Raw genomic sequence first — 21,186 nt, forward strand, 5'->3', positions numbered from 1 at the left:
CCCCACCCCTACCCCCATGCTCAGTTGGTACTCATTTTATCAACCCTGAGAAAATGAAAGGCAAAGTTGACCCCTGAGGAATTTCAACTCAGAATGTAAAGACAGATCAAATTGCTGTTAAGCCTTTTGCTCAGCATGCCAACCATTCTGCCTGCTTGCTGCCTTTTATGAAGTAAATACTTTCCTACTTTAGGCACAAGGGCTGAAATTTTGGGGGAGGTGGGTGGCCAGTTGATCAGCCGAGCAAAATCACAGTCATGGCAGATACTGGTGTCACACAAATGGCACCTATGCCGATGGCACTTAAAAGCACCCATTATACTCTTGGAGTGGTTAGCGTTATGAAGGGCATCTATCCGTAGAAAACCATGCCAAATCAGACTAGAATCTGGTGCAGCCGTCCAGCTTACCAGTCTTGGTCAAACCATCCAACCCATGAGAGCGTGGACAATGGATGTTAAATGATGATGATGATGATGATGATGCAGACCAAGACTTAAATATGGTACAGGATGTTACTATTACATCATGAAAACAAAACCTTTGAATAAATCTCTGTTTAGTTTTCCCATTAAAATTACCTTCTTTCCACTATTATTTTGTTTTGTTTTATTTCAGATGGCCATTTTGTGTGTAAGTTATTCGATATCTTCACACCGTTCAGCGTTGGTCTGGTCTACTTAATGTATCGGGCTTTCCACCAAGTTGCAATTTTCAAGCCAGTTACCAGCCGTCCTGCAAACTCCGAACGGTATTTTCTGATTTTATTTTCTTTAATCATATTTTTCTTTTGCTTTCCCTACCTAGCTATTTTTGAAAATACATTACTCCTTTGGAGATATGCTGTGCTTGAGAAGACCTGGCAAGCCAAGTGAGACCGTTACCATGGCCTATGCCAGTGCAGCATAACCAGCCCATTTAAGAGTACCCTCCAATCACTGGGCAATCGTTGCTGATGCCAGTACCGCCTGACTGGCACCCATGCTGGTGACACGTAAAAAGCACCGTTCAAGTGTGGCCATTGTCAGTGTCTCTTGACTGGTCCCGTGCCAGTGGCACATAAAAAGCACCATTCGAGCGTGGTTGATGCCAGTGCCACCTGACTGGTCCTGTGCCGGTGGCACGTAAAAAGCACCCACTACACTCTCAGAGCGGCTGGCATTAGAAAGGGCATCCAGCTGCAGAAACACTGCCAGATCAGACTGGAGCCTGGTGCAGCCTCCCGGCTTCCCAGTCTCCAGTCAAACCGTCCAACTCACGCCAGCATGGAAAACAGACATTAAATGATGAAGACAACGATGTATAACAACTTTTTTTTCTTTTTAAATGAAGATTATCAATGGTAACAATGGGTAAACCTCTGTTTACTCTTAATTTTCAAACTTTTTTTTTTTCATTTGTGGACCAGCTGCCTTTATGAATCGAAGGCATCTTGTTTGAATAACTAACTATGTTGTGTGACATTTTCCATTTTACAGGTATATCGTCTGTAAGGCATTGCGTACAGATGCAGAGCCAATAAAACAATACTTGCATGAAATTAATCAGGAATTGTTGCAGATGGATGATGATGATGAAACTGATATCAATGATATTGTACCTCTGGAGACACTTCTGGATGGTAGATTTTATGACTATATCAGAAGTTCTAACGATCTGTAAGTAGAAATGTTTTGTTATTCTGTTGTCTTGTAGTTTTTGTTTTTGCCCTTATAAACATAAATCATAAAACTGGTTCGTTTTTGTATTAGGTTTGTAAAATTCTTGATGTGAAGTAAAATTGTTTCAGTCATTTGACTGTGGCCATGCTGGAGCGTCAGAGAATTTTCCAGAGAAATCCTTCTAAGCACAGCACTACCATTTTTAGTGTTGCACTTTTACTCTCTGAGACAATGCTACCTGTGACTGTAAATATTGGTTTCCTCTCATGCAGCATAATTAATTAAAACGTAATTAAAATTAATTAAAACATACAAGTTCAGTGCACAAAACATTTACAGAGATTAACCCTTTAGTATTTAGATTACTCAGTGAAATGCTTATATATTATTCACATTGCTTTGAGATAATCTTGGATTATCTATTTCTTTACTACCCACAAGGGGCTAAACACAGAGGGGACAAACAAGGACAGACAAACGGATTAAGTCGATTACATCAACCCCAGTGTGTAACTGGTACTTAATTTATCGACCCCGAAAATAATCGTGGATTATCTCACAGCTTTGGGATTTCACTTACATGATCGTTTACTTTTAGAAAACATTGTAGGGCAGGTGCAAAAGGCTTGATCTGGCTGGTTTCAACATAAAATGGTAGAATATTTGGGCCAGTTTGAATATTAAAGGGTTAAGAAAAGCAATTAAGTATATTTTTGTGCTTTAAGATAATGAAATAAAATATTTTTCAAATTTATTGATTTTTGTTGTTGAGTAATATTTCTTCAGCACTGGAATTGGTATTTAATAATTTTTTAAATGGTTTTCTTTTTCGTGTTTTTTTTTTCAGCTTGGCAAGGAAACAGATTAATAATCTAAGGAAAATCCATGCTTTTGCCTTAGACACGTAAGTTCTTAGAATTGAGAATGTTTTCTAACTGCATCTGTACAAGCGATGTTGGGGGGGACAAACACAGACACACAAATACACACACACACACACACATATATATATATATATACATATATATATATATAATATATATATATATATATATATATATATATATATATATATATATATACACATACATACATATATATATATATATATATATATATATATATATATATATATATATATATATATATACATATATATACACATAAATACGACGGGCTTCTCTCAGTTTCCGTCTAACAAATCCACTCACAAGGCTTTGGTCAGCCCAAGGCTATAGTAGAAGACACTTGCTCAAGGTGCCACGCTGTGAGACTGAACCCGGAACCATGTGGTTGGTAAGCAAGCTGCTTACCACACAGCCACTCTTACGCCTGAATATTTAAATTATCTTCATCATCATCCAATCTATAAACTAGTCGTATGGAGAATTGAATACAAAAACTGTTTGAAAGAAATTCCTTGTTTTCGATGAATTCTTTCCCAATTTAATTCCTCCTTTTGTTCCACTGTTTTAGCAATCGTCATGAATATTCTCAGAAAGATATCAGAAAGCAGTGTTTGCAACTATGGAAGGTAATTGTGCTTTGGCTAACCATTTCGCAGTCTCAATAACTTCCCTCCTCCTTCTTTTCTCTGTCTCTCTTTGCTCTCTTTTCCCCCCACCATCACTATCATCTTTGTCATCATCACCACTCCTCATCTTCTGCCTCCTTGTTATTATTCTGTTTTTATTATTATTATTCTAGATTCCTGATAATGTGAGAGTTGCTCCAGCGAAAGGAAACCCAAGCATTATATTTTCAAAGCTGATGGAGGTAAGGAGTTAAAGGAACTTAATTTTACCCTTTTTTTTTTTTTTACTTTCCCTGAAGTAAATATCAGTGAGATAGAGAGAGTGATTGCTTAAGTTGTTGGAATGTTGATAGAAAGAGCAGGATTTTTAAGTCTTCACATTGCAGAATTCTATGTGGAGCAAAAAAAAAAATCCTCCAGGATGAACAGAGACCACTAACTAATATTCAGAAAAGAAATCAAATATTTTAGTTAAAATATCCTTTAATGAAAGAAGAACATGTTTCACTGTTTAAAAAAGCATGGCTGTGTGGTAAGAAGCTTGCTTCCCAACCACATGGTTCTGGGTTCAGTTCCACTGTGTGGCATCTTGGGCAAGAGTCTTCTACAATAGCCTCGGGCCCACCAAAGCTTTGTGAGTGAATTTGGTAGACGGAAATTAAAAGATGTATATATATATGTTTGTGTGTGTGTTTGTCCCTCCACCATCGCTTGACAACTGATGTTGGTGTGTTTACATCCTCGTAACTTAGAGGTTTGGCAAAAAAGACCGATAGAATAAATACTTCTAAAGAATAAGTTCTGGGGTTGATTTGTTCGACTAAAGGCAGTACTCCAGCATGGCTGCACTCAAATGACAAACAAAGAAAAGAAGGAAGGCAAAATATGAAATTGTAATTAATGTATAGTGTCTTCTTTTAATTGCAGGAAGATTGTAACATGTATCATTTGACGTATGAAGATTTAAATCCTGCTAAACTGAAAACTGTAAAAAGCTTGTATGATTATCGATGTTATGTAACTGGAAGTGAAAATCGTTATTTTATTTTAGGACTTGGGGTAAGTTTTATTTTCTGTCATGTTTTCTTTGTTATAATATCTCTCCTCATAGTTTTCTGACAATAATTTAACCCTTTAGTGTTCAGATTACTCTGTCAAATATATCATCATCATTGTCATCATCGTTTAACGTCTGCTTTCCATGCTGGCATGGGTTGGACGGTTTGACTGAGGGCTGGTATTCCAGTAGGTTGCACCAGGCTCCAATCTGATCTGGCAATATTTCTACAGCTGGATGCCCTTCCTAATGCCAGCCATTCCGAGAGTGTAGTGGGTGCTTTTTACATGTCAATGGCACAAGGGCCAGTTAGGTGGTACTGGCATCAGCCACACTTGAATGGTGCTTTTTATGTGCCACCGGCTAGTGAGCCAGTCAGGTGGCACTGGCAACAACCATGCTTGAATGGTGGATTTTATGTGCCACTGGCATTGACCACACTCAAATGGTGCTTTTTATGTGCCACTGGCATGGGACCCAGTCAGGCAGCACTGGCAATGATATAAGCTTATTTATTTGCTTTGTTTTGTATTAATTATGTAACAGCAGACAAAATATCGCTAAGCATTTCATCCAGTGTGCTAACATTTCTGCCAATGATATTCTGGCTGATAGTCTGGCTGATACCGTGATCATGTGATGTAACTAAACACATATTTCGTTGGATTATAACTAATGCCATTTTCCTTTCTTTTTCTTTCCAGAGGGGACATGTTTGTTTTTGGAATGGTAATCAAAGCAGTAATTGGTGTAAGATTGAAGATAAACAAATTCATATTGAATTACCTTCAGAGACTTTATTAGAAGCTGAGATTGTCCAGGAATTCCAAGGAGAAGTGAGTAACATACAGCATCTTTCTTTGATGGTTAATGTTTTTGACCTTTCATGATCAAATTTTTTTTCCAATTTTGAGACCGTGAGCTTTTTTTAGCATTGGTCCTCTCAGAGGCAAAGTGGGTGATACAGGTGGCATGTGAAAAGCTCCTTTTGAGTGTTGGGCCTTATGGAGGTAATGACTGAGACTTTTGGCATTATGCTGTGCTTGAGAAGAAGACCCTTCAAACTGGGCAAAATTGCAATTGTGGCACGTACTGGTGTCACGCAAATGGCACCCATGCTGGTGTCATGTAAAAGCACTCATTACACTCTTTGAGTGGTTGGTGTTAGGAAGGGCATCCAGCCCTAGAAACTGTGCCAAATTAGACTGGAGTCTGGTGCAGTCTTCCAGCTTGTCAGCCCTGGTCAAACTGTCCAACCCATGCCAGCATGGACAACGGATGTTAAATGAACCTTCAAGGATTTAATAAGATAACTATTTTCATTTGTTAAACTAATGTCGGAAAGTGGTTGGCATTAGGAAGGGCATCCAGCTGATGGTTAATCTCTTCAACCGTTTCATGATCAAATCTTTATTGAATTCTGAGACCATGAGTTTCTTCTTTTTAGCGTTGGGCTTCATGGAAGCAATGACCGAGACCTTTGGCTTTATGTCTTGCTTGAAAAGAAGACCCATCAAACCAAGTAAAATCGCAGTCGTGGCAAATAACGGTCTCACTAAAATGGCAAGCCAAAGCAGACAATTGGAACCTGGTGCAGCCCCTGGCCTTGCCAGTTCCTATCAAGACGTTCAGCATGGAAAATAGGACGTTAAATGGTTGTTGTTGTTGTTGTTGTTGTTTGAAAATAATATTATTTTCTGATGGTTTTTTTTTTTTTTTTGTTACACTTAGGGAAAGGGACAGAAAAAACAAATGACAGTCCATGTTTTAGATGCCTATTTTCTCTGTGGTGACAATGTACAGAAACTACATTTCAATGAACGGTAAGTTGCTCCTATTTATTCTGATAAATAGTGTTGTTGTTTTGAAGCAAAGAGAAATTCATTTGATTTCACTGGTTTTAGAAAATATTGATTGTTACTTTTTTTTACATTTGATGGATATGTGTCCTCATCTTGTTTCCTGTTACCATAACATTTCAGCTGATTTACTCTCCAGCCTTCATCAGGTGTCCTGCTAGGATTTTGAACCCAAGCCTGGGTTCTCATTCCTGGATTCAAAATTCTACCAGCGCCTGACTGATGTCCATGTCGGTGACACATAAAAGCACCAACTAATCGTGGCCATTAGTCAGCCTCCTCTGGCCCCTGTGCCAGTGGCACGTAAAAAGCACCCACTACACCCACGGAGTGGTTGGCGTTAGGAAGGGCATCCAGCTGTAGAAACCTTGCCAGATCAGACTGGAGCCTGGTGCAGCCTCCTGGCTTCCCAGACCCTGGTCGAACTGTCCAACCCATGCTAGCATGGAAAACGAACGTTAAACGATGATGAGGAGGATGATGATGATGATGATGACGATGACGGTGGCGGCGGCAACGACGACGACTGATGAAGGCTGGAGAGTAAATCAGCCGAAACGTGGTAATGACAAACAAGATGAGGACACATATATGTCCAATGTAAATTATGTAAAGGATTCTTCATTCCCCAAAATATAGAACTGTTATTTTGTTATGTATTTTTTACTTGTTTTTTATGTATTTTTTAGCAGTCATTGGACTGCTTTGACGGGTTTTAGTGAAACAGATTGACCTCAGTACATGTTTTTTTTAAGTCTGGTATTTATTCTATCAGTTTCCTTTGCCAAACTGCTAAATTCCGGGGAGATAAGCAAACCAGCACAGGTTGTCAAGTGGCAACAGGGAACAAGCACAAAAACGAACATACACAGATACACATCACACACACACACATGCATACAATTAGACACACACACAATGGGCTTCTTTTAGTTTCCATTCCCTCTCAAGGCTTTGGTCATAGTATAGCAGAAGATATTTGCCCTGGTTGTATCTATGGAAGCCAATGTGCCACAGTAAAATTTATATTTCATTTGGAATCTGAATGAAGGAAGGCAAAATGTTTACATATTTTTAACTAATCTATATTGTATATTATTAATATTTTCAGAATTGAAAGGCTAAAGAAATTTGTAAAGGCCATTACGAAGACAACTCGTTCTGATTTAGCCCCAATTAGTGTGCCTGAAATATACAGAATGGAAGAAATTCACAAAATATTTGACAGGTTAGTGTGGTTTTGTTTTATGTTGAAACTCCTTCGATATGGTTCGTATTAGGAATGGTATTATTTGCATTTGTGGAACCATTTAATTCCTTGAAATAAATAAAGAGAGGCAGTGAGATTTGGCTGTGTGTTGCTAGGAAACAGCTACCACTGAGGAGACGAAGCATGTCAAAATAATGTGATCTGGCATTTCCTGTGCCCATAGCAGATGATTCTTGTCTGCCAGTGATATATGTGTACTTTTATGCACCATGCATCCACATGAGAAGTTCCCTCAAAGTAAATAATGCAGTATTCGATGTTCTAATAAAACATCCATATTAAGTTGGATTTAAAGATTGCTCTTTGATATTAATACTGTTTCTATCACTAATAATTATTTTTGTAAAGTTATATATTTTTGAACTTAAATCTCATCTTTAATCCATTTGATACCAGCCTACATGAGACCACCTTTGATTTTGTTGTACACTTTCCCTTTTTTTTAAAAGTGATTTAATTTAAAAACTTCCATCAAAATTTAATGTTAATTTGCACCCCAAAAGTCAACTTAACAAACGACAAAGTTATTTTATTAACTTCTTTGTTATTTTCAAAATTAGTTTAAACAAGAACAATATATTTCAATAGAAATATGGTAACAAAAGGGTTAAGGTGAGTCATCAACTGTCAGGACACTGCATCTAATTATTTTTCTTGTGTTTTTTTTTTCCTTCACAGGTTGGAAATGAAGTTAGTTAAAGGTCAATCACGCTTCAGACGTCTTTGTTACTGTAAAGAGAAAAAGCATTATTTCCTACCATCTGGAGTTCACTTTGTAAAAATTACCAAAGGTATATATACATGGATACCTCTGTGAGGATATATATATATCATCATCATCATCATTATCATCTAACGTCCACTTTCCATGCTGGCATGAGTTGGACATTTTGTCTGAGGACTGGCAAGCCAATAGGCTGCACCAGGCTCCAATCTGATCCAACAAGGTTTCTACAGCTGGATGCCCTTCCTAATGCCAGCCACTCCGAGAGAGTAGTGGGTGCTTTTTACGTGCCACCGGCATGGGGGCCAGTCCGGTGGCACTGGCATCTACCACATTTGAGTGGTGCTTTTTACTTGCCACCAGCAAGGGAGCCAGTCAGGTGGCACTGGCATCAACTATGCTTGAGTGGTGCTTTTTATGTGCCAGTCAAGTCACACTTGCGTAGGTCACGACTACGATTTCACTGGACTTAACAGGCTTCTCAAGCACAGCATATTGCCCAGTGACTGAAGAGTATGTTTAAATGGGCCAGTTATGCGACACTGGTACATATGTATATATATATACACACACACACATATATATATACACTCTTATATCAAACATTGAGAATGAGTGCTTCATGGGTGGATAAATATTCTTTATTTGTTAGTTAAGAAGGCAACCAATGGTTTCATGTGAAGAGTGTAAGAAATTAAGGGCCAAAACCCTTGCTTGAGGAGGGTTTCTTCTCTGTAAACCTTCTGCTGTTCAGCTCTCTTGAGAGTTTCTTACCAATATAAATATCTATTTCTTTATTGCCCATAGGGGGCTAAACATAGAAGGGAAAAACAAGGTCAGACAAAGGGATTAGGTTGATTACATCGACCCCAGTGTGTAACTGGTACTTATTTAATCGACCCCAAAAGGATGAAAGGCAAAGTCGTCCTCGGCAGAATTTGAACTCAGAACATAACAGCAGATGAAATGCTGCTAAGCATTTCGCCCGGTGTGCTAATGATACTGCCATCATCATCATCATCGTCATTCAATATCCATTTCCCATGCTGCTAGGGGTTGGATGGCTTGAAGCCAGCTAGCAAGCCAGAGAACTTCAGCATGGTTTTTACGTTTGGATCCCTTCCTTATAACAACCACTTGAATGTAAGCATTCAGTTGAAAAACCCTGTTGGAAAGAAAAAGTCAAAGGCTGCTCATGGGACTTTAGAACACACATTTCCTATAAACATGACATTTAATTTTGTTTGTTAACCTCTTATTGTCCAAGAATATGTGAAGTTTGAAGAAATAGCAAGCTAATCATATGATTCCACTTTCAGATCCATGGACAATGTGTCTTAGTAAGTCTTCAAACACAAAGTATTTTTTCAATACATCTTCGGGTGTGTCGACTTACGGATTTCCTGGAGATGCCATAACAAACACCAGGTAAGATATGTCTTTACTTATATATCTTTTAACACCGTATTTCTTAATGCTTACCTGATGGTGGGGTGGGGCTAATTTCAAGAATACTGGACAACAAATCGCAGAATCTGAGCACAGATATAGTTGTTTAGACACTTTGTAACCATGTTCTTGGTTCAATCTCACTCCATGGCACCTTGAACTCGGGTGGACTAAAGACTTGCAAATGAAATTCAGGAGGTGGAAACTAAGTAGAAGCCCATTGGGTGTGTCTGTTTGTGTGTGTATGTGTAACAGGCATAGCTGTGTGGTAAGAAGCTTGCTTCCCAATCTCATGGTTCCAGGTTCAGTCCCACTGTGGCATCCCTGAGCAAGTGTCTTCTATATCCTCAGGCTGACCAAAGCCTTGTGAGTGGATTTGGTAGATGGAAACTGGAAGAAGCCCGTTGTGTGTGTGTGTGTCTTTGTGTCTGTGTTTATCCTTCCGTTGCTGCTTGACAACCAGTGTTGGTGTGTTTATGTCCCTTTAACTTAGCAGTTCAGCAAAAGAGACTGGTAGAATAAGTACTAGGCTTAAATTAAATAAGTCCTAGGGTCGATTTGTTTGACTAAAACCCTTCAAGGCAGTGCTCCAGCATGACTGCAGTCAGTTGACTTAAGATAAAAGATCTGCATATATGTGTGTGTGTGTTTGTATGTATATAGAGTAGCATGGAAAAACTGATGTTAAATGATGAGAATAATGTATAGATATGTATATATATTTATTAATGAGGAGAATAATCATCATCATCATCCAGTGTTTTAAATCCGGGTTCTGTCCTCATTAATGGGGGTGGCCAGATCTACCTCAATGTAATAGCAACCAAGGTAGGCAGGTGCAGCCCACCCCAACTTTTGGCTAGTTTGGTGCCCGTTCTCCTTTGCTATCTTGGAGCTGGATTTTCTATGGGGAGCATGTCCTTGCTTACCCCCAACCTTGGTCCCACAATTTTTAAGAAATGTGGTGGAAAACTAGCTTGGAAAGGCAGGGATGCTATTCCCTGAGACTTCTTTCGGAGCCTCCTACTCTAGTGGTAGAGGGGTCTCCTAAATTGGAGTGAGCAAATTGTTTTATTACATAAATTTACAATTACTTCACCAAATTATGTAAGAGGTAAACGATAATGTTCTATTTTAATGTCATACTATTTAATTCATCAGGAATATTTTGTCCAATTTCTCTAAAACACTCTTTGTGTTCTTCAAACTCGTCAAATGACCGTGTCTGTTATTTACTTGCAGAGATTGCCGAGTAAACGGAATCCGTTGGAAATGGCAAGAAGGAGTAAGAGTGCACGACTCCCAGCCTACAACACAAGACAGAGACAAGTTTTCAAAAGAAGACATTCTTCAGTTTATCCAAGACAAAATCAACAAATGAGAATAACTCCATTGTTATTCCATCCCACCAGAAAATGAAATCCATCCCCCACTAATTTTTTGATAAACATTTATAACCCATGCTATTGTATCTCACCTTTTATTCCAAATTTATATTTTATTATCATTTGAGAATAACCACCATTCAGTAAAAAACACATTCAATTATAAAATTTGAATGTATGGCATCATAAAATAAAAGTAAAAACATTCCAATTATTAATACAACACTCTTTAACGAGGATTGTATTAATATTTTCGATAACTTTTGCTTATCACTCGTTCTGTCTACTTGAAGTGACTTCGTTAAGTAGGATTTATGTTTGTGTCAGTTATTTGATTATGGCCATGTTGGGGCACCGCCTTGGGATTATTTAAGTTTTTAGATTAACTCTTTAGCAGTCATAATTATTCTGTCAAATGTAAAGCTTATTTATTCAGATTGCTTTGAATATATCATGCATTATCTTGTAACTGTGTGATTTCAATGACATGATAGTATATTTTTAGCGTGACATTGTAAGGTAGGTGTGAGAGGCCTAATCTGATTGATTTGAACATTATGAACAAAACTGGTAAAATCTTTTGGCATGGTGGGGCTGGTTTTACTACGAAAGGGTCAAACAATGAGATAGCAGGTACAACTGTATGGTTAAGACATTTGCTTCTCAACGACATGGTTTCAGGTTCAGTCCCACAGCGTGGCACCTTGAGCAAGTGTTTTCTACAATAGCCCTCAGTCAAGTAAAATTTTGAGTGGATTTAGGTGATGGAAACTGAAAGAAACCTGTCATGTGTGTGTGTATGCAAGTGAGCGTATATGTCTCCTTGTCTTACTTACTTGTACTTGTGACGGCATTCACCCAGGGCGGGTTGAGCCGGCTTCTTCTCTGTTCCTAATGGCATCACGAACCATGGCAGCTCACGCTCAATGGCCCTGTGCAAGGTCACTGGAGATCTGCGCAGACTGACCACCTGCAAACCTGCGACCACCAGCGAACCTCTTTGTCTTGACATCATGTAAGTCATTTCTGATATTTTGCAAAAAACATGCCTGGCCAAGGGGAGATATGATCTTGTTTGGAAATAGATGAGGGTTAGCAACAGGAAGGGACATCCATCCATTGAAAATTTACCTCAATATACTCTCCCTCTGACCCGTGTAAACATGAAAAAGTAGACATTCAAACGATGATGAGGATAATGATGGTGATGGTGATTATTGTGCCCTTTAAGCACTACAGTAACGCAATGCAAAGCAGTTGGCTGTCTATTCCACTGCCCCAGCCACCGAGCTGACCACCTTTTGTCCGCGACAACGTATTTAACAATGTAAAGCTAAGTACATTTAGTTTCGTATCATTACAACAACCCCCTTTTCTTTAAGCAATTCACAGACTAACAAACCTGGAAAATGAAAACAAGGTTTCTTCTCCCTTTTGTTGCAAGAGTCACATGCAACATGTACTTTAAATAATGTGAACAGTTTTATGGTACAAAGTTTTTGTAGCACTCTGGTGTTTTCACTGTTCTTATTTCTTTATTGCTCACATGGGGTTAAACATAGAGGGGACAAACAAGGACAGGCAAAGGGATTAAGTCAATTACATCGACCCCAGTGCGTAACTGGTACTTAATTTATCAACCCCGAAAGGATGACAGGCAAAGTTGACCTCGGCGGAATTTGAACTCAGAATGTAACGGCAAACGAAATACCGCAAAGCACTTTGCCCGGCGTGCTAACGTTTCTGCCAGCTCGCCGCCTTAAACTCATCACCGGTGTTTCCACCGTTCTACCTGATCTTGTGGGTCTCCTGCTTCTGGCCATTGTTTTGTGTTTCTGCATCGTTATCAGGAGGAGCATTTGTGATTTCTTTCTTTGAGTCGAGTTAAGTAACATGTTCCATGGAGTTTGTGGTTTCTGTTGGATGGTTGTCTGTCTATATTGTTGGGTGATCTGACAGGCATTTCCATCCGACTGGTCTGTTCACACTGTCTATCTATGCCTATGCCAACATCTCTCAGTTCCCTTCTGTTTCTCTGCAAATTTCCATGTGTTGTTTTTCACAATGTAAGACCTCGGTTCTTTACATTGTCTTGCTATTTCTCCAGGCATCCAGCATTTGTCGTTTTTGTCAAGGACTCGTACAGCTTGTCCTTTGTGCAATGGAGGTAGTTCCCTCTTTGCATTCTGGTCTTATGCAGTTTTCATTTGTATTTTTTTTTTCATCAAGAAGTTTTCTCTGTTTTTGAGTTTCATGAGAGCAGCTCCAGCATAATGGCACAAGTGTTGTGATCAGTCCACCCAACAGGATCTCAGCGGATGACGGCATCTTTGCATTTAATGGTGTTGCTCTTTGATTCAACAATGCATTGTTTATGTCATTTTTGCTTTGTTCACTTTTTTGGAAAGTCTTTTTGATTGTCTGTACCTATCCCTCTATGAATCTGTTTGATTAGGGGCACCTTGGTGATGATGTAGTGTGTTGAAGTCCCCAATCACCTGTGGGTGGCCAGGTAACATCAAACAAGTCCCAGACGATATAAGGACATACTGGTCTTTTTGAGATGAATTGGCTGTAGAAGAGGGAATCATCTTCAAAGGGACACAGGTGTTGATACCTCCTCCTCCTCTACAACATGACCTTCTAGTGCTTGAAGAAGGGGTTTTTCTGCGATCACCTCCAGGGGTTTGTGGTCTGTGATGACTTCAAATGGATGTCTGTAAAGATGTGTGGAAACAAGTGATTCCAAATACCACCGCCAGCATTTCACGATCGTTGTTTGAGTAGTTTGACTGAATTTTGTCAAGAGCTTTCAATGCAAATGCTACAGGTTTACCATCTTGTACAATAGCAGCTCTGAGTCCTTACAAAGAGCTATCTAACTCAAGTCCTGTTGGTTTCTTTGGGTCAAAGAACCAGACGTTTGATTTCTCTGAGATGGTTGTTTTAAGTTTTCCAAAGCAGTGTATGTGGTCTTCAGACATCTCAAATGGTATATTTAAAAACCAAATACTATCCAGAACATACCATGACATTGGGGTCCCGAAAGTTGTGAGCAGCTGGCTTTCTTCATCCACATGAACTGACCAGTATCCTGCTTTTGCATCTAGTTTTCTGAAAACGCTAGAACCAGCAAACTAAGGGTTCAGCTCTTCCACTGTTGGGATTTTGTGGGGGCATCTTTTCAGTGCTTGATTAAGTTTTTGTGGATCGATGCAGATGCGAAGTGATCCGTCTTTTTTTTACAGAGTATGCGATGCTTGGATACCAATCTGTATGTCGTGTCACAGGCTTGATGCCCCCTCCATTTCTTCCATCTTCTGGAGATCAATCCTGAGCTTATTTTCAAGTTGAGACAATGAAGGGCTCCGACCCTGCTTTTATGTTCTGTTGTGCAGGTTCTTTGAAGTTGTCCAGGCTGTTGAAAAGAGTTGGATATCTTTCTTTCAGGCCTTCGATTGTTGTGACATCAGGAGTTGAATCCATGACATGATCCCAATGTATTGTGATTAATTTCATTGCCTCACATGCTGGTGATCCAATGATTGGTGGTCCATCCATAGAATTTGGCATCATGGAATTTGCTGCCATTTGAGCGAAGCTGAAAATGTGTTGAAACCAAGCATTTGGTTTCTTGGCCATTGTATGCCATCAGATGAATATTTTCCTCTGGTTCGCCTAGGTAACAAGCTATCTACTACTTCTAAGGATCTCCTCCAAGCATTTGAGAAAGTCTATTCTCTGTGCATTTTTGGTGCTTATTGTATCTGCACATTTTCCACACAGAGAAACCTTCTAATGAGCCATCAAAAGCACAAATATGCAAATTAAGCTATTCACTATGGTGCTATTGTAATTTATGACTGCCTTTTTGGCTGGCACGTAGCTGTGGGGTTAAGAACTCATTTTACCTCGTGAGTGAATTTGGTAGACGGATACTGTGTGGAAGCCTGTCAAATTTTCCCCAGAGTATTTTCGAAAAAATGTAATTCTGATGTAGTTTTGCTTGCTGATGAGGAAATTTAGCATTCATTTTTTTTTCCCTAGAAATTAATGCAAAAAATAATAAGTATTTAAAATAATGTGAGTTTAGTCAATAGAAGTTTCGATTGTCGAATATACCTGAAAGCACGACTGTTTGTGCCCATAAGGATAAACATACAAAAACCGTTCTGATCTCAACCTGCTAGAAATAGCAACCAAATCTTCCACAACAGATTATTACATCTACCTCGGTATTTCAGAGGTCGTGTATTTTAGTGACCCCCGAACAAAAGATAGAAGGCCAAGTCGACCTCAGCGGAATTTGAACTCGGGACATAAAGAGCCGGAACAAGTTCCACACGATAATCTCACTATTCTGTCCTGAGGATTGAAGAATAAAAGAACGCATTACTTTGCATTCTCTAGAAAATGTTCAACCAACATTTTCCTATTCTACAGACTGACGAAACGAAACCAGAGTTCCAGGAATGATGTTGGCATTCCTCCGCTTTCCGAAGTTCTTGAGTGGCAATGCCTTAAGTGACGATGTAAAACCGATCCTTGAACGACTTGGCTCTGGTAAATATGTGTTCTTTGGCAATTATTGCATAATCCACCGAAATTAATGTGCGCGTATAATTTGTATTTAATATGAAGAACTAAGGAATGTTTAGCAAAATGTAGCATAAACTAGACATACAACAAGGGAGATAATTATAACACTATTTATAATATTGCTTAAGAATTATCTCCCTTTGATAGTGTTCTGTTTAAACTGATTATTTGTAAATTAGGGAATTACTTGATTAATCTCTTCGTAAATTCGAAGCCTTGTCCAATATATATATAAAACTTGAACCATAGGGTTTATGATGTCTAAATTTTAGAGATTCATTGTTTTCGGTTGAAATATCTCTCTTAAAGATAGTTATAATAAAAATGAAATTATTGTATACAGTGCTCAGGTGCACCACAACTTGTCAGAGTATATGCAGTAATGTACAAATGTCTGGAAAGCGAACAATGCATGTGTCAGATACATGCTTGTGTGTGTATGGAGGGGAGAAAATCAGGTGTAGTGTTGGCGAATCTCAGAAAGCATGGAAGTTTTGAAGGATGCAGTGCTCCGACAACTAACAACTGATGCCGGCAGTTTGTTCCATGCTTCAGTAACTCTCAGCGTGAAAAAATGTTTCCTGAAGTCATGGGAGCTGTGCTGTTTTCTTACTTTGTAAATATGTCCACGGGTGTTAGATGGGTGGAGTTTGAAAAGGTGCTCAGAGTTATTGTTTGTACAATGGTTGATAATTTTATGGGTGTCTGCCAAGTCAGCTGCCAGACGTCGGAGTTTCAATGTGTCCATGCCCAGGGAAGTAAGGCGTTGAGGATATGGCAAATGCCTGATGGAGGGTATTCTTTTGGTTGCACGTCGCTGAACGGCTTCCAGCCGATTGATATCTTGGGCAAAATAGGGGTTCCAGGTGAGGTCTTACCATAGCTATATAAAGCCGCAGATAGATAGTCGGAGAGCGGCTCACAAAGGATTTGGTGAGTGATGCCAAGACACCCTCAGCCTTCTTGACAATTTTAGCGATGTGTTTTGTCCAACACAAATCACTGTCGACAATAACACCCAGGTCACGTTCACACGAAGACTTTTTGAGACTAGTGTTGTGGAGGGAATAGGTGGACGCTGGGTTTCTCCTCTCAAAATGCATGGTGGTACATTTGTCCACAGCCAGCTTGAGTTGCCAGTCCATGATCCACTGCTGCATTGTGTCCAGGTCTGCTTGCAATAGAGATCTATAGTGTACAGGATCTGACCTCTTTATTTCGAGGTACAGTTCGGATTCTACATCAACAAATTTTATTTGGTAGAGTCTAGGAATGGCATCCAGTTGTATAAACTATGCCAAAAAAGATATTTGAGCTAGACGTAGGTTATTCAAATCCAGTCAAACCAATGCCAGCATGGCAGAAGGACATTAAAGAATGATGGTGATGATGATTACTTGGCCAGAGCTAGATCAATTATTATTGTTCCCTAAGATGAAGGATTTGTTTAATGCAAATGAACAACAGAGTATACTCTATGTAAGTTAGACAGGTCTTAACCAACTCTATGGTGTGTAATTGAACACTCTGCAAAAATATAATCAGCTCAATCTTATTTCATTTCATGGTGCACTAAATATTATATACAGATTGTGCATAATTTTGTTAAACAAAATTGTTTTAAAGTTGGACACCAGAAATCGTAATAATATAACAAATATTAATTATCTAAATGTCAGTCTAGTAATTAAGGATAACAATGAAATACGTACTGACATTTATAATAAAACAGAACATTTTGGTTCCAAGTGGCTTCAATGCCATGGTTCTGTAGTAAAATACCTTCTGTTATTGGTTATGGTAATTTTTTCAGGGTAAGTTGTTAGATACAGTACTATTGTTAATAATGGTAATAAATTCTTGGAAAGAATAAATAAGCTGTTAAGACATTTAGTAAAACAAGGGTATAAATACGGGTAAGTTGGTTAAAACCTTTAATCAGTGTTTAGGTGGGAAACTTGAAATTTTAAATAAATATTGAGTAATGTCTAGTCTTCGGCTTGGAAAATATTTGTAAGGATTTGAAGGTTTACGATTCCAGTTAATTGCTTACTACGTCACCAATATTGAGACAATTAAGAAAGTAATTACGCAACTACGTCATCGATATTTCGTTGTCATTTCAAATTCTTGGAGAAGGAAGCACGTGTCTGATTAATCATGTAAGTCTTAATGTTTGAAGTTTTATTCTCTTTTAAACAGTTTTAATTAGCTTTAAACGAAGCCGCAAAGTTTATAATGATATTCTGTTGTGTCTGGGGAGAGTCATTTTCTTTTTGTGCCTTATAATATAACGCACTCACCTGTAAAAGTTCCACTTTTTTTTCTTATTTCTATTTAAAAAGTGGAAATTTTACCGGTGAGGTGTTATATTATAAGGCACAAAAAGAAAATGACGAACTCATATAAAGAATCTTGCAAACCAAATCCAAAAACGAAATATTTATAATAATAATTAATTACAAGTACTTTTATTTGTTCCTATTTAATGAAATTTAAGTTTATATTAGTTACCGGTAATTTAATATAACTTGTAGTGGAGATACATTAACGAATATGTAGTGTTTTATCATTAACTTTTGAACGATGAAATAATGTTTTTCACTCATAAAAATATTAAATTAATTTCAATTGTTTTGCTTTGGAGAAATTTTATAAGGTTTGAACTTTCACTATCGTAGTATCTATGGAAGACCGGTAGGGTATTATTTATATGGACTTAAAGATTTGTCGCAACTTAGCATAATTTAGTATTTCCAGTTTACTATTAATAGCGATAAAATGTACATTGGTTTTATAGTCTGCCGATATAAATTGATTGATTGAAATAATGTTATTAAGCTTTTAACTGTTATATTATACTACGGAAGACTGTAGGGATCATAATTTTTGTATGCCTTGATAGAGTTGTCGCTGTTACGTATTTAAGAGTGGTTGTAATTTACTTATTGAATTTATTTATCGATTCGGTTGTACGAATGGGTTTGAAAGTTGTAGTTTCTTCGGTTTGTTTGTTTCCAAACAACACTTATTTTAGTGCTGTTGACACCGCCGGATTGAATGGTACCGCCCGTAATGATATCCGTGGGGCAGCGGATGGTGGAGGGGTGTTGGATTATTGGTGTGGCTGTGGAAATAGTATTATAACACATCCTGTTGATGCATACATACACACACACACACATATATAGAGAGAGAGGGAGACGATAAGAAAATGAAAGAAAAACAAATAGAAGTGCTAAAAAGCCATTAAATAATGGCTTTTTAGCACAACAGACACACTTCTATTTGTTGTTTTTCCTCCATCTTCTTATCGTCTCTATAAACATTAAACTACGGTCTGTCTCTCAAACTACCTGCTGCCATATACCTTATACCAGGACGATACTTACTGAGGTAATTACTAGGAGTGTCTCCCTAATACTTCTATCCCTTAGAGAGCTCTTATACCTTACATAGCACACACACACATATATATATGGAGGCGCATGGCTTAGTTGTTAGGGTGTCAGCATCATGATCGTAGGAGTGTGGTTTCGATTCCACCTTGCTCCAGTCCACTCAGCTGGCAAAAACGAATAACGCTGCTATGGACTGGTGTCCCATCCAGCTGGGGAACACATATGCCATAGAAACCGGGAAACCAGATCCATGAGCCTGGCTAGGCTTGAAAAGGGTGCATTTATATATATGAGAGAGAGAGAGGTGCAGATGTGGCTGAGTGGTAAGAAGCTTGCTTCCCAACCACATGGTTCCCGGTTCGGGCAAGTATCTTTGGGCCAACCAAAGCGTTGAGTGGACTTGTTAGACGGAAACTGAAAGAAGCCCGTCGTGTATCAACATCATCATCATCATCATTTAACGTCTGTTTTCCATGCTAGCATGGGTTGGACGGTTCGACCAGGGTCTGGGAAGCCAGGAGGCTGCATCAGGCTCCAGTCTGATCTGGCAGTGTTTGGGTGATAAATATTGTTTAATGCACACAGTATATAGTTATGAGCTACTGATAGTTTCATACATTGGAGATGTTGTCTAGGCAGGTTTTTATGACACACCTAATGTCTGCCAAGTAATATTCAGGCTCTGAGCACATGAAGATTGCTTGGAGATACTAAGCATATTATAAAAACCTGCTTGGACCATGTGTCCAATGTAAGGAACTAATAGTAGCTATTAGTGACTATCATGATCATCATCGTTGTTGTTTAATGTCCGCTTTCCATGCTGGCATGGGTTGGACGGATTGACTGAAGGCTGGTGAGCCAGAAGGCTGCACCAGGCTCCAATCTGATCTGGCAAGGTTTCTACAGCTTGATGCCCTTCCTAACGCCAACCACTCTGAGAGTGTAGTGGGTACTTTTACATGCCACCGGCATGAGGGCCAGTCAGGCAACGACCATGCTCAAAAGGTGTTTTTTATGTGCCAGCTGCACAGGAACCAGTCCAGTGGCACTGGTAATGAACACACCCAAATTGCTCACCTGGCTTTATTAAACATACTTGTAAAGAACAAAATTACAAATAACATATTTTGAGATGCTCAGGTATTACCATGGATTTTCTAAAACCTTAAACATGTCACCTGCCTCTCTTCTCAGGCACATTGTTTCTCAGTTGAGCTTCTTCGTTATTTATAAGTCCTTTTAATCCAATCACTTATTTCCACAAACTGCTGCTCTCTGGAACACATTACCATCATCTTGTTTACCTCTGGTCTACGATATTCAGTCTAGCAATCAACATTTTAAAAATTTTGTTGTGGAAGGATTCCGACCGCTCACCATGTGATTAAAGGTGGACCTGACTAATTTTTATAAAATAAAGAACTGTGAGCAATTGGCGGTTCGGGTTGGTAGCAGTTCGCTGCAAGCAGTTGATATAGAGTGTTGAGTCTGATGTATATACTCACCTTCCCCACTGCTTTGTTAATTCGTATATCCAATGCAAGGATCTAAAAAATTTGTAGACCTTTTTTCCTTCCCTTACACTAAAGTAGCCTCAAGCCTTCTTTGGGACAAAAATAAAAAATCCACAGCACATCTGGATATCCACTGCAGTGTGTCAGTGTGATCCGACAAACCAACTGAGAACCACAGGTCCAAACAATCCAATAGATGAATTGGTCTGACCATTTTTGTCTTATTTAGAATAACACTTCAGAGTCTATGGACCTATATATTTCTGTCCACAGGGACCATGTCCTGGTTCTGTATTTCCTCCTTCCTTCCCACCTTTTTCTAAATATATTCTAAACATATTCTAGGGCTGTTTGAAAGTTACATCAATATAGTTAGGGTCTTTTAAGTTCTATATTGTCCTACTTTTATTTTCAAATTGTTTTCATTTTCACCCTTGAAGTTACTAAACAGAAATTCAAAAATATGATATGACAATATATATATATATATAAATCAAAATAAGCAACAAGGATATCCAGAGGTAATGCAGTACGATTGTTTCAAGCGACTCCATTTAATTGAAGAATGCAACCATTACATCAATTTAAATGTAGAGCAATCCTCAGCTGCATAAAGACATAGAATTAAATTAAATTAAAACAGATGGACACATTAGTATAATTTTACCTAAAACCTCCAAGCAGGTAAGGAGATAGACAAAGATGCTGTCTTCACTTCAGCTTAGAAGAT

The 21,186-nt window shown here is 38.5% G+C and overlaps 2 protein-coding genes across 6 annotated transcripts in view; both read left to right on the forward strand.

The window, feature by feature from the left end:
• The window catches only part of LOC115217388 (cap-specific mRNA (nucleoside-2'-O-)-methyltransferase 1), a 28,908-nt gene extending 17,709 nt beyond the window's left edge, over nucleotides 1–11,199 (forward strand). For all 5 annotated transcript variants that reach the window (XM_036507336.1, XM_029787064.2, XM_036507333.1 and 2 more), the window contains 12 exons: nucleotides 619–751; nucleotides 1,479–1,658; nucleotides 2,509–2,565; nucleotides 3,138–3,195; nucleotides 3,369–3,437; nucleotides 4,123–4,254; nucleotides 4,957–5,088; nucleotides 5,984–6,075; nucleotides 7,223–7,339; nucleotides 8,060–8,172; nucleotides 9,425–9,533; nucleotides 10,797–11,199. In XM_036507336.1, the coding sequence (XP_036363229.1) occupies nucleotides 619–751; nucleotides 1,479–1,658; nucleotides 2,509–2,565; nucleotides 3,138–3,195; nucleotides 3,369–3,437; nucleotides 4,123–4,254; nucleotides 4,957–5,088; nucleotides 5,984–6,075; nucleotides 7,223–7,339; nucleotides 8,060–8,172; nucleotides 9,425–9,533; nucleotides 10,797–10,935 (1,331 nt within the window). In that variant the 3' untranslated portion in view covers nucleotides 10,936–11,199. The remainder of the gene's footprint in view (nucleotides 1–618; nucleotides 752–1,478; nucleotides 1,659–2,508; nucleotides 2,566–3,137; nucleotides 3,196–3,368; nucleotides 3,438–4,122; nucleotides 4,255–4,956; nucleotides 5,089–5,983; nucleotides 6,076–7,222; nucleotides 7,340–8,059; nucleotides 8,173–9,424; nucleotides 9,534–10,796) is intronic.
• A 7,916-nt stretch (nucleotides 11,200–19,115) lies between these two features.
• Nucleotides 19,116–21,186, forward strand: part of LOC115217428 (MOB kinase activator 2) — a 59,927-nt gene continuing 57,856 nt past the window's right edge. Inside the window, exon 1 of the mRNA XM_029787125.2 lies at nucleotides 19,116–19,137. Within this exon, the coding sequence (XP_029642985.2) occupies nucleotides 19,128–19,137 (10 nt within the window). The 5' untranslated portion in view covers nucleotides 19,116–19,127. The remainder of the gene's footprint in view (nucleotides 19,138–21,186) is intronic.

The sequence above is a fragment of the Octopus sinensis genome, linkage group LG11, assembly GCF_006345805.1.
Source record: "Octopus sinensis linkage group LG11, ASM634580v1, whole genome shotgun sequence".
Lineage (NCBI taxonomy): Eukaryota > Metazoa > Mollusca > Cephalopoda > Octopoda > Octopodidae > Octopus > Octopus sinensis.